General features: G+C 38.4%; 1 protein-coding gene across 4 annotated transcripts in view; it reads right to left on the reverse strand.

The window, feature by feature from the left end:
- Positions 1 to 598: 598 nt before the first annotated feature.
- ppp2r5eb (protein phosphatase 2, regulatory subunit B', epsilon isoform b) overlaps positions 599 to 16142 on the reverse strand; it is a 39245-nt gene continuing 23701 nt past the window's right edge. For all 4 annotated transcript variants that reach the window (XM_072366138.1, XM_072366137.1, XM_072366136.1 and 1 more), the window contains exons 3-14: positions 12440 to 12636; positions 10620 to 10721; positions 9490 to 9582; positions 8972 to 9102; positions 8215 to 8274; positions 7045 to 7153; positions 6805 to 6858; positions 5870 to 5920; positions 5661 to 5780; positions 5418 to 5545; positions 4321 to 4422; positions 599 to 3392 (exon numbers count right to left, since the gene is read on the reverse strand). In XM_072366138.1, the coding sequence (XP_072222239.1) occupies positions 3293 to 3392; positions 4321 to 4422; positions 5418 to 5545; positions 5661 to 5780; positions 5870 to 5920; positions 6805 to 6858; positions 7045 to 7153; positions 8215 to 8274; positions 8972 to 9102; positions 9490 to 9582; positions 10620 to 10721; positions 12440 to 12636 (1247 nt within the window). In that variant the 3' untranslated portion in view covers positions 599 to 3292. The remainder of the gene's footprint in view (positions 3393 to 4320; positions 4423 to 5417; positions 5546 to 5660; positions 5781 to 5869; positions 5921 to 6804; positions 6859 to 7044; positions 7154 to 8214; positions 8275 to 8971; positions 9103 to 9489; positions 9583 to 10619; positions 10722 to 12439; positions 12637 to 16142) is intronic.

Here is a 16142-nt window from a genome sequence, read left to right on the forward strand (position 1 = left end):
GAAACTCGAGGCACAGCCATATTTTTTTTAACAAGTGAACAGTGGCCGCTCGCATCAAACAAATCAATCGACAAGCTTCTGGTTAGTCAGTTAAATCAAAAGTGGAGTATATAAGTTAAACCATTAGGACCAAAAATGCCCCTTTAAACAGAGGTACTGGGATACGTGCATTTTACATCAGGTTTTCAAGGGTTCAAGAAATCAAAGTCAATTTGTTGAGTGACAAATGGGTTTTTGATTGTTGCCCTGAAAATAACTGAGAATCTGAAAAATGTATTTTCTACCTGTCAGAAGAGCAATTAAAAAAAATAAATAAATACATTTTTTAATTTCCTCAAACATAATTTTTTGGTTTCAACTGAAAATACTGCATAACAGGCAGTACCTGGATTGGTGATATTTTGTGGATTTATTATTTCTTTGGTCAACCCCCAGACAAGACTATTTACTCATATTTTTGTTCCATTAGCTTTTCTATAACAGTCCAGTGACAGAAAAAGAGGAAGTAAATAAATAAATCTCGCATGCATTCATACATCACACCCTGTCAACCCAGTAAATAAAGAAAATCAGCATCTGGGCGTTATCACAAAACAGGTTTAATTTAATATCTCTTTATTTTTATTTTTTTTTAAATAATTAAACATTTGTATTTCTCCAACCCTTTTTATCTTTTTTTTTCAGCTTTTAAATCATGTTATATCTGGGCCATTCTAAAGCACACATTAATTCTTGCGAAGAAGGAGGGAGAGGAGGTTCACTTTCAAAATACTCCCAACAGGACAAAGTGGTCTCCTCCGTGCCTTCCCTCTACTCTCCACCCTGGTCGTTGCCTGGCCTCCTGTCTACCTGCCCTTACCTGTCCCTAACCTCCCCAACTAAAAAAAAATAAAAAAAAATTATATCCAATGGTCAAAAGAAACTTAATCAAAATATCCAAAATAAGATAAAAGCCAAGAGAAGAGGGAGGAGTGAGACAGAAGAAAAAAAAAACTGACTAAAAGTGGGGAAAACACTATCATAAATACCAGGAAGTCTTGTTCCATAATACCTCTTTATATACCGGATACTCCTCTCCACAGTTTCCTAAGCAAAAAACATAGGCTAAATTACTACAAGATACAAGATTATCAGAGTACTGCATTCATTAACAATGTACAGGGTCGCCTTTTGTCGCCATTGATGTAATACTGTGAAGTCAACGCAGCGTCTCCCCCCCATGGCCAAAAGGGGGGTGGAGGTGGGGAGGTGGATGTGATGAATAACAGGGCGCTGGTTTTTTCACAAGAAGAGGAAGATTTTGGTGCTCCTCTAAAAAAAAAATTTTTTTTCTTTTAAAGTTATGGCAGGACGGTACCAGTGCCAGACTGTTACCAACAATACTTGGTATAGTTTGAGGGAGAGAGGGAGGTCAAAGGTCAGCCAGAAAAAAAGATGAAGGAATACAAAAATTTTTTTAAAAATGTCTTTGGAGCAGGTGGAAATAAATGGAGTGTGTTTACATGCAAACTGTTCTTATTCAAACCATTTCTGTTTTACATGTATTATTTGGATTCTATGTGGCCTTTGTAAGCAGACGCAAAAGGGTGATGGGAAAAACCAAACAGATACAGGGTGTTCAAAAAGATCTGAAATATTCAGGAAGTGAAATGCTGGACAACAACGCGTCATTTTAAAACTACAAGTATCACAGGACAGATTGAAACAATAACCAGTGGTACAACAGGCTAAATGCTGGTCAGAATGTTTGCTTAAAATTGCAAATTTGTGTATCCAATACATACAGTTTTCTCTCGGACATCAGTTACTCATGTCTATAGATTATTTATATGATTCTGACAAATTTAAGATTGATTTCTAAGTCGTGCCTCTTTTTTTTTTTTTTTTCCCCCCTTTCTTCTGTTCATCACCATCCCTGCTGTTATCATCACTGATAGCAGCAAAGCAAAGGAAAATAAATAGTGGTTACATCAATCAACATTGTGATTATTCAACACCAAGTTTGACAGTATTTTTTGATTTAATTTAAGTGGAAAAAAACAACAACTTTGTATTCAAAGGGAATGATTATCCAACCTGAACTGAAGACTTTCATACAGCTAAATCAGAGGACAGCAACAACATGGCAAAACATTGTTTTGTTTTTTTTTTTTTTGTTTTTTTTTTACTGTGATGCAGCCACAGCAAATAGTGTGATATAAAACTGGACTCTGGGAATGTGGTAAATAAATGCATAACAGAGTGAACTATTCTTTCCCCCCTTTAAATATAAACATTAACCTATTAAGACTTGAGGCACCCTCTAAACATAGGCAGAGCTACACTCATATTTATGCATTAATTCACCTGTTACTCATTCAGGTATGAAAATATATATATGCTGTATATATTTTAGTACTTTGTATTAGAATACTGAGAAGAAGCAGTAATAACTGAGCCAACAGTTTCTCCCCTGCATTCCATGAACATGCATGTGAACACGCATGTAAACACACTCGGAGTCGATGGTTTGTAAGTATTGAGAAAGTCCCTGTTTGTACGGTTTATTGCCGACTTAAAACAGGAGGGCAACCTGTAGACAGGTGGGTGAGACCAGAGGGTTGGCTGGAGGTATCCTTCGGGAATCTTTGGGGAGGGGAGGGGGTGATAATAATTAGTCTGGGCATCCCATGTGAGGGGATACGTGAAAAAAGGAAGGCGAAAGATGGAGGCAACAAGAGGAAAAGCAAAGAGGAGAACCAGGAAAATAAAAATGACATGTGGGACTGAAGAAGAGGAGCAGGATGAAGAGATAAAAATCAATCCATCTTCTTTTTTTTTTGTTTTTTTGTTTGTCAAGAGTTCATTTCATGTCCTACAGTCCAATATTTTTTTTGTTGAAATTCCCCTCCCATACAAGTCATTTCTCATTTTCTATTTTTTTTTCTTTTTTTATTATTATTGTTTTGTTTTTTTTTCTGTTTGCAATAATATCAGTTTAAGGGAAAAAAAAAGAAAAATAATTATTTACAGTGCTGTTGAAATAATGAAAACAGACGTGATGAATCTACTGTAAAGTAAGTCGCACAAACACAGAAGAAAAAAAATAAACAAGAAAAAAAAAAACAATTAAGAAACCAGCGGGCGCTCTGTGTCAATCCAAAGACGACGGCCTGTGTCAGGAGCTCTGGGCAGACATGGCTGAGGTGGAGGGCAAGGGCAGGGAAGTTGGGGATCAGGAGGGAGGAGAAGGGGAAGTTGGATGGGGTGAGGACGAAGGGAATGGGCAGAGGGGAGCGCAGCACTGTCTTCGTTAAGTTGGGATGATCCCGTCGCTCCTAAGGCCCCGCTTCAGCTCCAGGTCCTCCAGCTTCTTCCACAGCTCCTCTCGCTCCTTCTCCTTCTTCTTCTCACTGATATACAACAACATGGAAGACAAACGTTTAACGACTGAGGCCAAAAAACGTGACCCTGTGATCCAAAGATGGAGAACAAACATTCTGGCATGAACTCCAACTGATGAACTTCATCTTGTTAAATGTGTAAACTCACACAGCAAGTTTAAATCTGCCTCTCAGCTCACACTACAAAGGTCCACTGACCAGCCTTCACAGTGAAATAAAGCACCAACCGTCACTTGATTAGGTTCGATAAATAGTTCAATAAAGGTTATTCAAACACGATGGCCGTTTCCTCAGTGCTCAGAGAAAGAAAGGAAGTTTGTCTTTGTGCAGTTCCGAGGCCAAGACTTAATGCCTCATTTAAATTATTTTTTAACAATCTTAGCTCAATTAATGAAACTGTAAATATGACATTTACCAGCTTTTTTAATAATAAAAAATAACTATATTCAGTTTTTAAGTGGTTTAATATTTCAGTAAAGATCATGGCCAAATTTGTTCGGAACTGTAAAGATGTTTGCTTTCCAAATAATGACTAAATGACAAATTAAATTAAGTCTTGATTCAAAGATTTGTCTGGTTGTCAGAGACAAACGAGACATACAACTATGCACGCCCATGCTCCCACTCACTCCTAGGCTCAATTTAGAGTCGCCAAGGAACCTAACATGCATGATTTGGACGGTGGGAGGAAGCCGGAGTACTCGGACAGATCCCACGCATATACGGGGAGAACATGCAAACTCCACACAGAAAGGCCTCTCAAAACCTTTTGTTGTGAGGTGATGGTGCTCACCGCTTTTATTAATCAATAAATCAAACATTTATCTTGATATTTAAGGAGTGATGTATGTTCCTGGATTTTTTGGAGTTGCAACCCAGAACTATATTCATGAATCCTACGTGAGTGCTGATGACATGAGGGCAAACAGCTCCTTACCGCTGGCGATCTGACTTGTAAGTGGCTGTGAGTTCATCAAATAAGGTACTGTTCATCTCCATGAAGGCCTTCAGTACATTGTATACCAGCGCCACAATTGCCCTGAGGAGGGAAAACAGACAGAATTCACAACTGACAACTTAAGATGATAAAGGAATAAACTGTTAGATGCAAGGTAGACACATGTCCTCAATCTTATCCATTCACCTGCTGCTGTGTTGACAGTTGTTGCTTAAACGATAAAAAAAAAAAAAAAAAAAAAAAACAATAAGTAAAACTATGAAATTGATTTTCTGCTCAGGATTTTTAGTCTAAATGGGGAACAAAAGCCGACCTCATTCTTAACATTGAAATGTTATGAATATGCCTACAAGATACATTAGCCTTGGACAAGCAACTAGCTAGCTACCTGTTCTGCCTGTACTATGGAAATGCATTTTCAGTGGATGCCAGAATTAGCAGAACCTGGTCTGTCTACTTACACTGCAGACAAAATATGAGAACAAACGGTGAAAAGTGAAGCTGCAGTTCAGCACCACCACATCCCTGGCAACGCACCAGCTAAGTCTGTAGCGCACCCGCGGTTCGACAGCAGTACCCACTACACCCATGTATGAAGACACCGTGAATATGTAAGCTCCATTATTCAACAATACTGCTAAGCTGGAAGGTGAACAAAGTATCTAATAATAATAATATAATTTTTGTTTAAGATTTCACATCTGAGCACTTTGCTTCGGTTAAAATAAACTCAGTTGATCTTTCAAGCCAGTTGTTATGCAGACAGCATCAGAGAGTAACGAACACAGCTCGTTTTTCTGTGATTTGATACTTCATTTAAATTACTTGACGACTTTGAATTTGAATATTACTTGAATTTATTTCTGCTTTACTCAAAGCATGTACTACTCAATGTGTCCAACTAGTGTCAGATATGGATGCATTTTACATAGGTTTCTTTTTGAAAAATCAAAACATATTTAAACTAACAGCCACATTTATGATAAGTTGTGTATAATAATCATGCTGGATTGGGGTTAAGCTCGATATGAGTTACACAAAGCTGCGGTTGTGCTTGCATTTTTAAAGCTACTCACGGGTTCCAGTGCTCTTTGGAGATCCTGTAGAGACTGGAGAACATGATGGGCAGAATGACACTTGAGTTCTCCTCGATCAGACTCATGATGTATTCATTGTTCCAGTAGTACAGAGCTCGCTCTGCAACCTGCGACGAAAAAGACAAACCTGAGCTGAGCCACTTCTCTGTGGTCTTAGGAGAGTTCTCATTAACCTCAGTCAGTCCACACTAAAAATGACAGGTGAACAATTGTTTCCCTGACCTGGAAGTGTGGGCTGGAAACACATCTGGAGATCTGTTTGAAAAGAGGCTCTTGGATCTTGACGAACTGTGTGGGTTCAATGACGTCCAGGATCTCCTCCAGCTCTCCTAGAAACATCACCTGAGCCACCACGTGGGAAATGTTACTATATACACAGAAACACACAGTATCTACACACACTTCAAGTGGAAAGAAATATTGAGCATCACCTCTTTTTGACTGCAGGTTTTCGGCCAGAACTTCAGTAAGCCTCTGATAACCTGAGGAGGAAGAGGAAAAGGAGAGGTGAGACTGTCACTTCCTACTTTTGAGTCAGCACGTCCAAATGGTAAATGACCACCCACTCAACACTCAAACAGCACTTGTCTGTACAGTGTTCTGGCCGATGCTGTATTTATTTTCTCTCAATCACACACACTAATGTGCTCATCGGTGGCAACATGGGGTTTAGCATCTTGACCAACAACATTGTGAGATCCAGAGTGGGAAAACCAGTTAATCTAACCATCAATCATCACTTTCATTTTAACTTTGAAATTTGTGGTCAAACTTTGAACGAATTTATCTGAAATCTATTCAACATTTTGTTTAACTCCACAAAACTGCAGAATGCTTTGAGGGCAGAGAATATGTTTACATGCAAAGCAATATTCCATTGTCAACCCAGTTTACCATCTTACAACACTATGTAAACAGCATGTTTACCCTCACCTAAATAAGGTCTTATTAGGAGTAATACAATTAAATTAGGTTATGTGTACGATCAAGAATTTTTAAGACATCTTGGGACACACACGCTTCACAATCTATGCTTTAGGCTCTGCAACTTTGAGCAGAACACAAAGAATATGTTTTAGGGAAAAGGAGGAACTCAATTAGGCAAAGGCTCTATGCTTTAAGGATATGAATAAAACCAAGACTTTGGCTACTGCATGTTCGCACCCAACTCCACAGGAGAATGTAATGTCGGCATAAAACATTAATAGGACCATGCTCTGCAACATAAAGCAGAATATAAATGGAATATCCTATTTGCAACTCATGTGAACTACCAGAGTCTTACGGTCAGCAGTCAGACTATTAACATGTGTGTATACACCTAAATACACATAGTATTTAGAACAAGGAGTGTACTGATACTTACTGGTTCTGTTAATGTTGGGTCTTTCTCTAAGAACTGTACAATGCAATATGCCAACTGCAAGAGGAGAGGAAACCAGGTTACAAATGTCATAACTCAGTATAACCTGTTAGCAAAGCTTACAAAAGCAGCTCTGTTCAACAAAAAAATGTTGAAGTGTTTACAAAGAATTTTACTGACTTCTGCCAAATATTAACAGAAGGTATATATTCCGTAAAGTTATTTCATGCACAGCCACCTTACCTGTGCATGGAAGAGGGACAGACTCCTGACAGTATGGAGGGGGATCAACACTTTGACCAGAAACTGTTTATGCTCTGCTTTCAGTGGCAGAGCAAAACCATTGATTATACTAAGGAAAAACAGGAGAAAGGGAAGAGACAAATATGAACACAAATTAAACAGAAAAACTTGAAAGAGCTTAACTGAGATCATATGAAAGCAAGTGGAAGATCAATGGCAACGAGAAGACCAAGAAGGGGAACGCAGCCCCGATGAGTCTGATCTGAACAAAGAGAACAGACACGATGAAGCTTTCAGGCTCCAGATTCCCAAAAACAATGCTGCTCTCACTATGTTTTATGTTCCATAATCAAACATAACAATCTGAATCTGTAACTTTTCATGTTAATCAGTTGCAACAAATGTCACAAAAGAAAAAAAACATTCATGGTTTTACTTTGACCAAAGTACATGGATGTTTGCTTTCATAAAAGACTTCTTAGAAAGGCATTTGTGCACTATAATAACCTCAAATGTTGCGGTCAACTTCATGTTTATCATTTATTTGTTTCCGAACCTCTGCCTTTAACTCCATACCTCTGGAGAAAAAGGACTTTATTACCTGTGGAATCATTGTTCATGCTGTTTTTCCATTTTTTTTTTTTTTTTGTTTAAGAGTGCAGTTCACTCAAGATGAACAACACTTTGGGGTGTATTTCTATTTGTATTTTGGTCAATTATTTTGTTATTTTGACCAAAAACAGTGAGTTTAAAAGTTTATATGGGACAGAAGACTAAAAAAGAAAAGATAGCATGACCCTCCTAACTTCTACACAAGAAGTTCACTGCCTTGCTTGTGTTTCAAGTTGTACTAAGAGTGTGTTCATATTTCCAGAAAAGCTAATCTGGCTAATCTGTACTAATCAGAAGTAATTCTGAGGATATCATGTGGATACTTATTAGTATATTTGATGTGTCTGTATGTCAAATGACCCAAAAGTTTAATCTTTTTTCATTGGAAAGGATTCAAATGAGTTCATCTATAGTTGTAAAACTATAAAAATATCCCTACCAGAGCATTAACAAATAAAGGAAAGCAGGAGCAGAGTTCAGTTCTGCTGGTACTTTTACAGCTCACCAGCTGTGATCGAGTAAAATGTCATACGTCTGAGGCTCACAGGCTTCACATACCTCCCCAAGATCTCCAGCAACTCAGCCACCCCGTTGAAGTGCTCCGTCTCATAAACAAAACTGTAGGTCAGACAGAGAGGAGATGTGAGACATAAGACACGAAAGAGGCTGTAAAAAATTCACAAAAAGGGCAAGTTTGCCAGAATATACCAACTAAACTGTAGAAACTGGCTGACTCTACAACAAAATATGAATGTAGCTCGATAACAACACTGAAATCTTCAGAAACCAGAGACTTAGTCAGTCAGAAGTTCTGTTTAAAAAGATAGTAACTTTTGATATTACAAGACAGGTTTTCTTGTTTCTGTAATTTCAAAACCATTCTTGGATCAAGATCTTGAGATTGCATTGAATGTGTTTGTTTGCAAGGATTGACATATAAGGGCTATTATCACTTTTTAAGTTAATGTGGCGAATGGGTTAGTACACAGTTTCTGACTTACATATCATGACATGCAGCTCTATGATAAAACATATGGGGTGGTGTTTATGTTATTTTTGATTCCAGCATTTATTCTGTTTTAGCCTTTTCCGATTCAACGTAAATGCACATCAGACTCTGAAGTGCTGCACTGTGTTCCCAAGAAAACCTGCGTCTCTCTGCAGAACAGGTTATGATCAGAAAATTCTTTTAAAGTTTTAATTCTGGACTAAAGCTCTCGTTTGTATGGAATAAAAGCCTAACCAGCAGATAGGGATTAACACAAATTACAGCATAACAATTCTTCAGACATCTGAAGAACTGATGTTCACTCACCGTAGAAAAATATTATTGATCTGTTTTCGTATAAAAGCCCTCAGCCCCAGGAATTTGCCATAGATTCTATGCAAGACTGTCTTCAGATAGTCTCTCTCTCGTGGATCCTCACTGTCAAACAACTCCAAGAGCTGGACAGAGGGAAGACAGACAGGGATGAGAGAGAACCGACAGAAGTAATGTCACAAAGAAGGAAAAATGACAGAAAACAAATGCAGAGATGATGGAACTGACAGATCTGGAAGATCATGAAAGGTTGACAAATACCGAGGAAAACAGACACATCTCAATCACAAAAAACTCTATCTGTCTCTGTTCAACACACATTTGATGTGGAATTAAGCTCTTTATTCAGTGTTAAAACTGACTGATGTGCAAAGAATTGTTTCAATCTAGCCTTAATGAAAAAGAGATACAGCACAAAGAGCATGGAGGAAAAAAGGGGATGAAAAAGCTGAGATGGCAAGTAAAGCAGGAGTCAAAGTGATAGGAGGTAATGTATGAGTTAAGTCACTCACCTGTAGGACAAACTTCTGGTCTATGTACTTTTTGGCAATGCTGGGCTGGAATTCCTGACTCTCCAAGAACCGAATGAAGAATTCGTATACCAACTGGGCAGAGGAATAAAATATAGGGAGAAAATGAAACAAACACAGTTAACAAAACTGTTATGTTCAAGTTTCAGATATCATCTACTTTATTTAGTTCATTTATTTGCTGGAAGATCAGATTCAGTTTAACTCGGCAGGTAAATACTGTTCATGAGCTGAAAGTAGTTTTAGTGTTACAAGGGGGAAAAAAAGGCACAAATCTCCCCAAATCGGACAATTTGCACCTGGAAACAACTTTCTGAGATCTGCATCTGATTACTAAAAGGAGTCCTGAGCAGTAGGCAACCAGATAAGAAGGAGGGCAGGAGATTGAAGGGGAGGGGGGGGGGGGAGGACCAACTTGCTCCAACATAAAACATCACGAGCTAGTCCAGGTCGATGGAACCTACAGTACCAATGTTATAGAATTTTGGAAAACATTATTTACTGCTTTCTTGAGTGAGAAAATTAGAAATTGAGACTGGAAGCAATGACAAAATGTTTGCTTGGTGTTGCCTTGGAGTAAAAAAGGGGCCTGCAAACAGCTCACAAGTTGACTAAATAACATTCCATATGCCATTAATTCAATTTGCACAGAGATGTTCACTCTACAATTTGTGCTTTTAGAGGGAGCCACGTGGAAGAACTTTCCTGACAAACAACAGCTGGTGACTACATGCAGCCATACAAAGGCTTGTTGTCACAGTCCATCAATATTACCGTAATACATGTCCCACAACTCAATGATTTTTGCGTTCATAAGGGGAACAGAGTACTGGACAATAGCTATGTGGTGTTGACTGAATCACAATAAAGCCAACAATGATTGATCTTTACTGCAGACAAATCAAACCCACGTATTCTTACCAGTGCTTTTTAACAACTTGCCTGATACTGCGCAGACATGCTGGGCAGATGGGGGAAAAAAAAAAAACTACTTTGAACAAAGAAATGGTTTCTTAGAAGTGTATGCTCTAATAACTCTGTTTAGTGACAATTAAAAAATTTTTTTAAAAAGGAAGTGTTTTACTAAAGCACAGACGCATACAAACACTTACCTGTAAGTGTGGCCAAGAGGCCTCGAGTGTGGGCTCATCCTCTTCAGGGTCAAATTCATTACTGTCGCTGGGCGGAAGGGTCCGGAATATGTTGTGAGACACCTGCAATGAAAAAAAGAAAAAGAAAAAGAAAAAAAACTAGGCAATTAAGACATCTGATGTTGTAAAAGATTGTTAGCTCAAATACAGCTGCGGGTCTGTCCCACCACAAACACCTGTGCAAACACCAAAGTGTTCGGCTAGATAATCCGCAAGTGTGCCTGAGGTGGAAAAAACACCAACACATATCGAATTTAATCTTTCCTAATCCTACAATTCACCACTCTCTGGAAACCACTGCAAAAAAACGTGCCTTTCATTAGACCTTTGTACTTCTAACTCCATTTAACTGCATTTAATTCACCAATTGCAGATGTTCTATTCAGCTTCTAAATGTGTGTGCTTGTAACTGTAACCAGACACTTGAATAATTACAGTTTATAGTTCGAGTGTGTGTTTCTTGACTAAACCTCTCTGACTCTTCTCTATGTGCATGTGGGTGTTTGTCTCAGACATAATGAAATTCTTTCCAGACATTTTTTTAAGATACAGTGTTCAGATAACAGGCTGAAAGTGAGGGCACAGCAACTGCCAAAATCTGTTGTGATAATCTTTGAAGATGAGAGAATGTTTGAATCAAATTAGAAGAAATTCCCTTCAGTATTGTTAATGTATTGTGTTGAATGAGACAGATGGACAAGGGTGAAGATGTCAGGCAACCTGAGAACAGACTGCCTCCAGCTCCAACTGTCGCAAATGAAGTAAAAAAAAAGTTCACATTTAGGGAAACTAAGTGTCTAAGACTTTATATGATATGAATTTAAAAAAAAAAAATACTCTAAGATCCATACAAAATGCATTAGCAGCACAACAACCTGACACATAGCTCCTGAAAAGCAAACCACATTGAGAAGGTGAAGATGAGCTGTAAAAATATGGAGTGATATTGTCTGGAATTGAGATATACAAACTAAACAGGAGGAGGATATGTCTGAGTGCACATATAAGAGCAGTAAATTGTATCCTATGGTGTTTAAGCAACTATCGATTGATCAGGCCACTGCTGAAGTGGTGCTGAAACAATCGGAGGAATTAAGACAGCTGTTGTTTGTATATGCAAGTTTTCACTGATGTGATGTTTTTGTAATGCTGGGTTCTGGAGTTGCTTTTGTACATTCAACCAATCACTGTCTTTTTGCATGGTCTGGACCACTCACCCTAAAGTTATTTCCCAGTGTGGACACAAAAGAAGCAGAACATTTCATCCAGTAGTTTGAAAGAACTTGGAAAGGGTCCCTGTGGTTCAAATGCCCAATAATACTAATAGTGTACACAATTAGCTATATTCTAAATTATTTTTTAAACAATTTGCCACACGAAAAAAACAGAACAAAACGGCAATTGAGTTATTGAACATGATTCTGCTCACACCCAAATAATAAAATACCGGTGAATGTAAACCTCGTGAAATTTTTCTAAATAAAAGTTGGTGAATGAGTCTTGTTCTTCTGCTTCACAAATTTTCTTACCAGTTTAGGTCAAATGTATTCAATACAAATGTATCAAAATAAGACATCTGACAGAAGCGGAGGTCCTGATGTGCAAAATGTTTGTCAATGAAGGAAATGCTGCTTTTTTTTTCTTTTTTTTTTTTTTTAAATATGAGTCACAAGTTGTTGAGACACTGGATTTTGATCAATTTGTCAACTGGAAAATGATAATGAGCACAGGTTCAAGTACAATGTATATGCTAAATGCATGTGTTTGTCCATTTGTCTTACCATTTTGACGACCTCAGGGTAGGCCTGCTCTGTCAGATATCCCCGGCTAACGGTCACATAGTCCACCAGCTCATTGAGCGTGGAGCGCTTATACTCCTTCATCTTGAGGTCCGACAGCGTGTCCATGAAGTCAAAGACAGTACAGCACTGCTGCAGCTTCTTCAGGAACAGCTCCGGCTGCTCCGGCGCCGGCACGTCTGCAAACAAAAACAAAAGCACAGAGGGGAAGAAAAAGATGAAGCGCAAAGTCAGATAATCTAGTAAAAAAATTTAAATTAAAAAAATTTAAAAATCAAGATGTTTCAGACTCCCACAGAAGTCAGAGATGTATTTCCCCAAAAAGGTCAAGATTTGTGTGATGTGGGAGGCTGACAGACAAAACAATGGATTCTACCACCACAAACCACAGGTGAAAGAAGTCAGTTTCCTGCTTCTCACCTACTCATTTTCCATGCAAACTGTGCCTGAATAAGGTAGATGAATACAACAATCTAATTATTCAAAGAGCAACAATCTTCCCAGATCACATGACATAGACCTGGCCAAGGCCTGGTCACATGACAAGGATTGGGCCATTATCATAAAAGAGATAAGCAACTGCTCTGAAAGTCGCACACCAGAAGTACCCCCCAGAGTCAAAATGACAAGTCTAAGCAGCAGTATTTACGTTTCAGAATTTGGTTTAATCAGCTTCAGAATGAAGACCATGTGGCATTCTCTGCTTCAGCTCCAAATATCTGATGCTAAATAAAAAGATGACCATGTGCTTCTTATCATTTATGTCCTGTTAACATTTCTGACCATATTCAAAATTAACTTAAAGGTGACAAAACCAGCTATGGAAATCAACCACTAGCCCGCTTCATCTTTTCAAGCTGATGCTGACTACTGGGTGCTTTCCTTCAAATTTCTTTTTTTTCTTTTCTACAACACATCCAATTAAGCTTTTCAAGCAATAGTGGCTTAAATGGTCTTCCTGGAACTCCAATTGTTCAAGGGAGAAAGTGCAGTTTCCTGTCCGAGGGAAACAATCCTCAGTAGATCTCATCAAGCAGATTTAAAGAGATTATTCTGAGCATGTTTTGAACCTAATGTCATTAGTTACTCGCGACCTGCTAGACTCCTGCTTCAGTTCAGTTTATTGGGGCTCCTTCAAACTGGGTCAGTCAAAAGCATACTCAAAGTCGGACTGACTGGTAGAAGTCCTGCACTCCGCAGGCTTTTCCTCCCTGCTCTGCACACTTAGCTGGGTGATAGAACACTCTCACAGTAACTACTTTATTTATATTCAGATGCAGATAGTCTACAATCTTTGTTGGATTGTACCTCACCAGATACTCGTCTATAATAGGAAACTAGGTCTTCTTTACCATGCACATAATGTGATCCTTTTGGCTGACCAGAATATAATGTCAGCTGTACATTCTATGTACCCGGATACATTCTATTCATTCCATACAGGCACTAGGGGGAAAAAAGTCAGTAATCTAATGTCAGAAATAGAATAATGAAGACAAGAAAATCAGAAGGCAACACAGCAGTATTTTTAAAAAGGTGTGAATCATCAAAATATTTGTTCAATGTTTTGAGTTTACCTTCTGTAACGCAATCACCATTTTGCTTCCACCAAGTGAATAAATAAACCATTTCAAACAGTCTAAACCAGGGTCATACACTAAGTATGCATTGTCTGTTTTACTATTCAAGATGTCTCATCCCCTTCCATAAAATAAGACTCTGTGCCACCTTTGAACGAACTACACAGCATTACAAGGATATAAGTATCTGCATTATTGCTCATATGTTGCAGGAATGAACAATCTGGCTTTAAATACTGTCAAACCTCCATAGTTTGTGTTGCAGTATTGTATTTCCTGGCATTGTCGGGTATTGTAAAATATTTAGGGAAAAAAACAAAACAAAGGTGAGCATATACCTCAACCAAAATTCTACGGATTTATGCACCAACAACAGTGACTCTTGAGGCTAAACAGGCCTGTTTGTTGTAAAATGCTCTGATCATGATATGAGTAGCAAAATAAAAATAAATAAATGTACTCAGTGAAAAATAAAACTCACCAAGCTTTTTGTTACAATTATCTTGCTGGTATGCATGTGGTTGTTACAGATACATAGCTCCAACCAAAACCAAGCGCACCCTCTCAGAGCAGAAGGACTCCCTCATGTTCGCTGACACCCCATACAGGACGATGCGACCCACCACTGTTCTACTAGCACAAAAACTCAACTGAAACATCTATAGGAACATGAAGAAGCCCAAGTTGCTGACCTGGGTTGCAAACTTTGCAGATTCAAGCTCACAGAACCAATCCAAGAGGGCCTCACCACACAACTCTAAAGGACCCACTGTCCCACAGGGGACTCAAAGCGACACTGTCCATGCCAAATAAGTCATCTGTGTTATGGCACGATGAGGCGGGACCATCACATTATTCAGCTTGTGGTTTTAAGGTCATGATTGATTTGTGTATATTCACTTGGTGTGGTGGTGTTCTGCATCTTGTTTAACACTATGATTTGATGGTCAAAATGTACATTTTAAAAAGCAACTACCGGGTATCTTAATTTGGACAATTTAGGTTTTTGTTGAGTCAGGAAATTCAAAATGATCAAACATGTTTGAATAGATGCGTAAACTGTGCATATGAGTTCATGAGTTCATGTATGAAAAATATAAAGCTGTGCAGAAGAGAAGGGAAAAAAAATATATAGCCTGAGTAAACTGCCTTTTCTTTGTCTCTCTGTGTTGGATATATGGCTAAAGGGATGGCAGTCTAAAAGCAGAAGGCAGAACAGTTTCTGATAAAGTTTATCTGGAACTTTACACAGTTATGTTGGCTCTTGTTATGCTGCAACAGAGTATGCAAATGGTTGCTTTATATATGATCTCGCCCTCTATGGTGTGGGTGGTGAGGTCCTTCCACTCAGCGTAGTAGTATACACTATGCTGTGGTTCATTACTATAATTACTGGCTACACAAATCAGGGTTGACTTGGGTTGTAGCGCCTGGGGCTTCGGGATCCAGCAGTTCTGCCGCCATTAGAGCATGTGAACAGCCTTAAAGGAAGTTATTATTAGACAGATAATCACACAGGACACCGTAATCCCTCTGCAGAGACACAGAGAGAGCTAACTAGCTTGGAGCAGGACAAGAAAGTATGCATGTGAATGGGCAAAAGAACAGAAAGAGTGAAATGTGCAAATGTGTGAAAGTGTGTACAACTGTACTTAGTGTGTAAAATAACGCATGTGCAACTGTGAGTGTAAAAATATACATTCAGAAATCATTGCTTACATACATAGACCTATACATCAGTAGAAAGCGCAAAGGGCAAACTATGATGCTACTATACCTTCATCCACTATCAAACCTCAACAACAATTTTCTTTGTGGGAATATCAACCAGAAATCACCTGAAAATATATTCATGGAGCAAGCAAACACACATTCACTCATCGATCTCAATGTTCCACAAGATACTGATAAATCAACACCAAAAACAGTTACAGCAGACAAGTAATATGGCTCAAAACAACAATTATAAATACATGACAGGTGGAGTTCTTTTAACTGCTCATCACAAATACTGTGAGGTGACAGTTATGTCAGTTGGTTACTCGTTTTTCTCTTTCAATGCTTCTACAATTAAAAAATATTTACAATTCAAAAATATTTACATT

Source organism: Leuresthes tenuis, unplaced genomic scaffold (genome assembly GCF_036924035.1).
Source record: "Leuresthes tenuis unplaced genomic scaffold, fLeuTen1.0.hap1 SCAF_15, whole genome shotgun sequence".
Classification (NCBI taxonomy): Eukaryota; Metazoa; Chordata; class Actinopteri; order Atheriniformes; family Atherinopsidae; genus Leuresthes; species Leuresthes tenuis.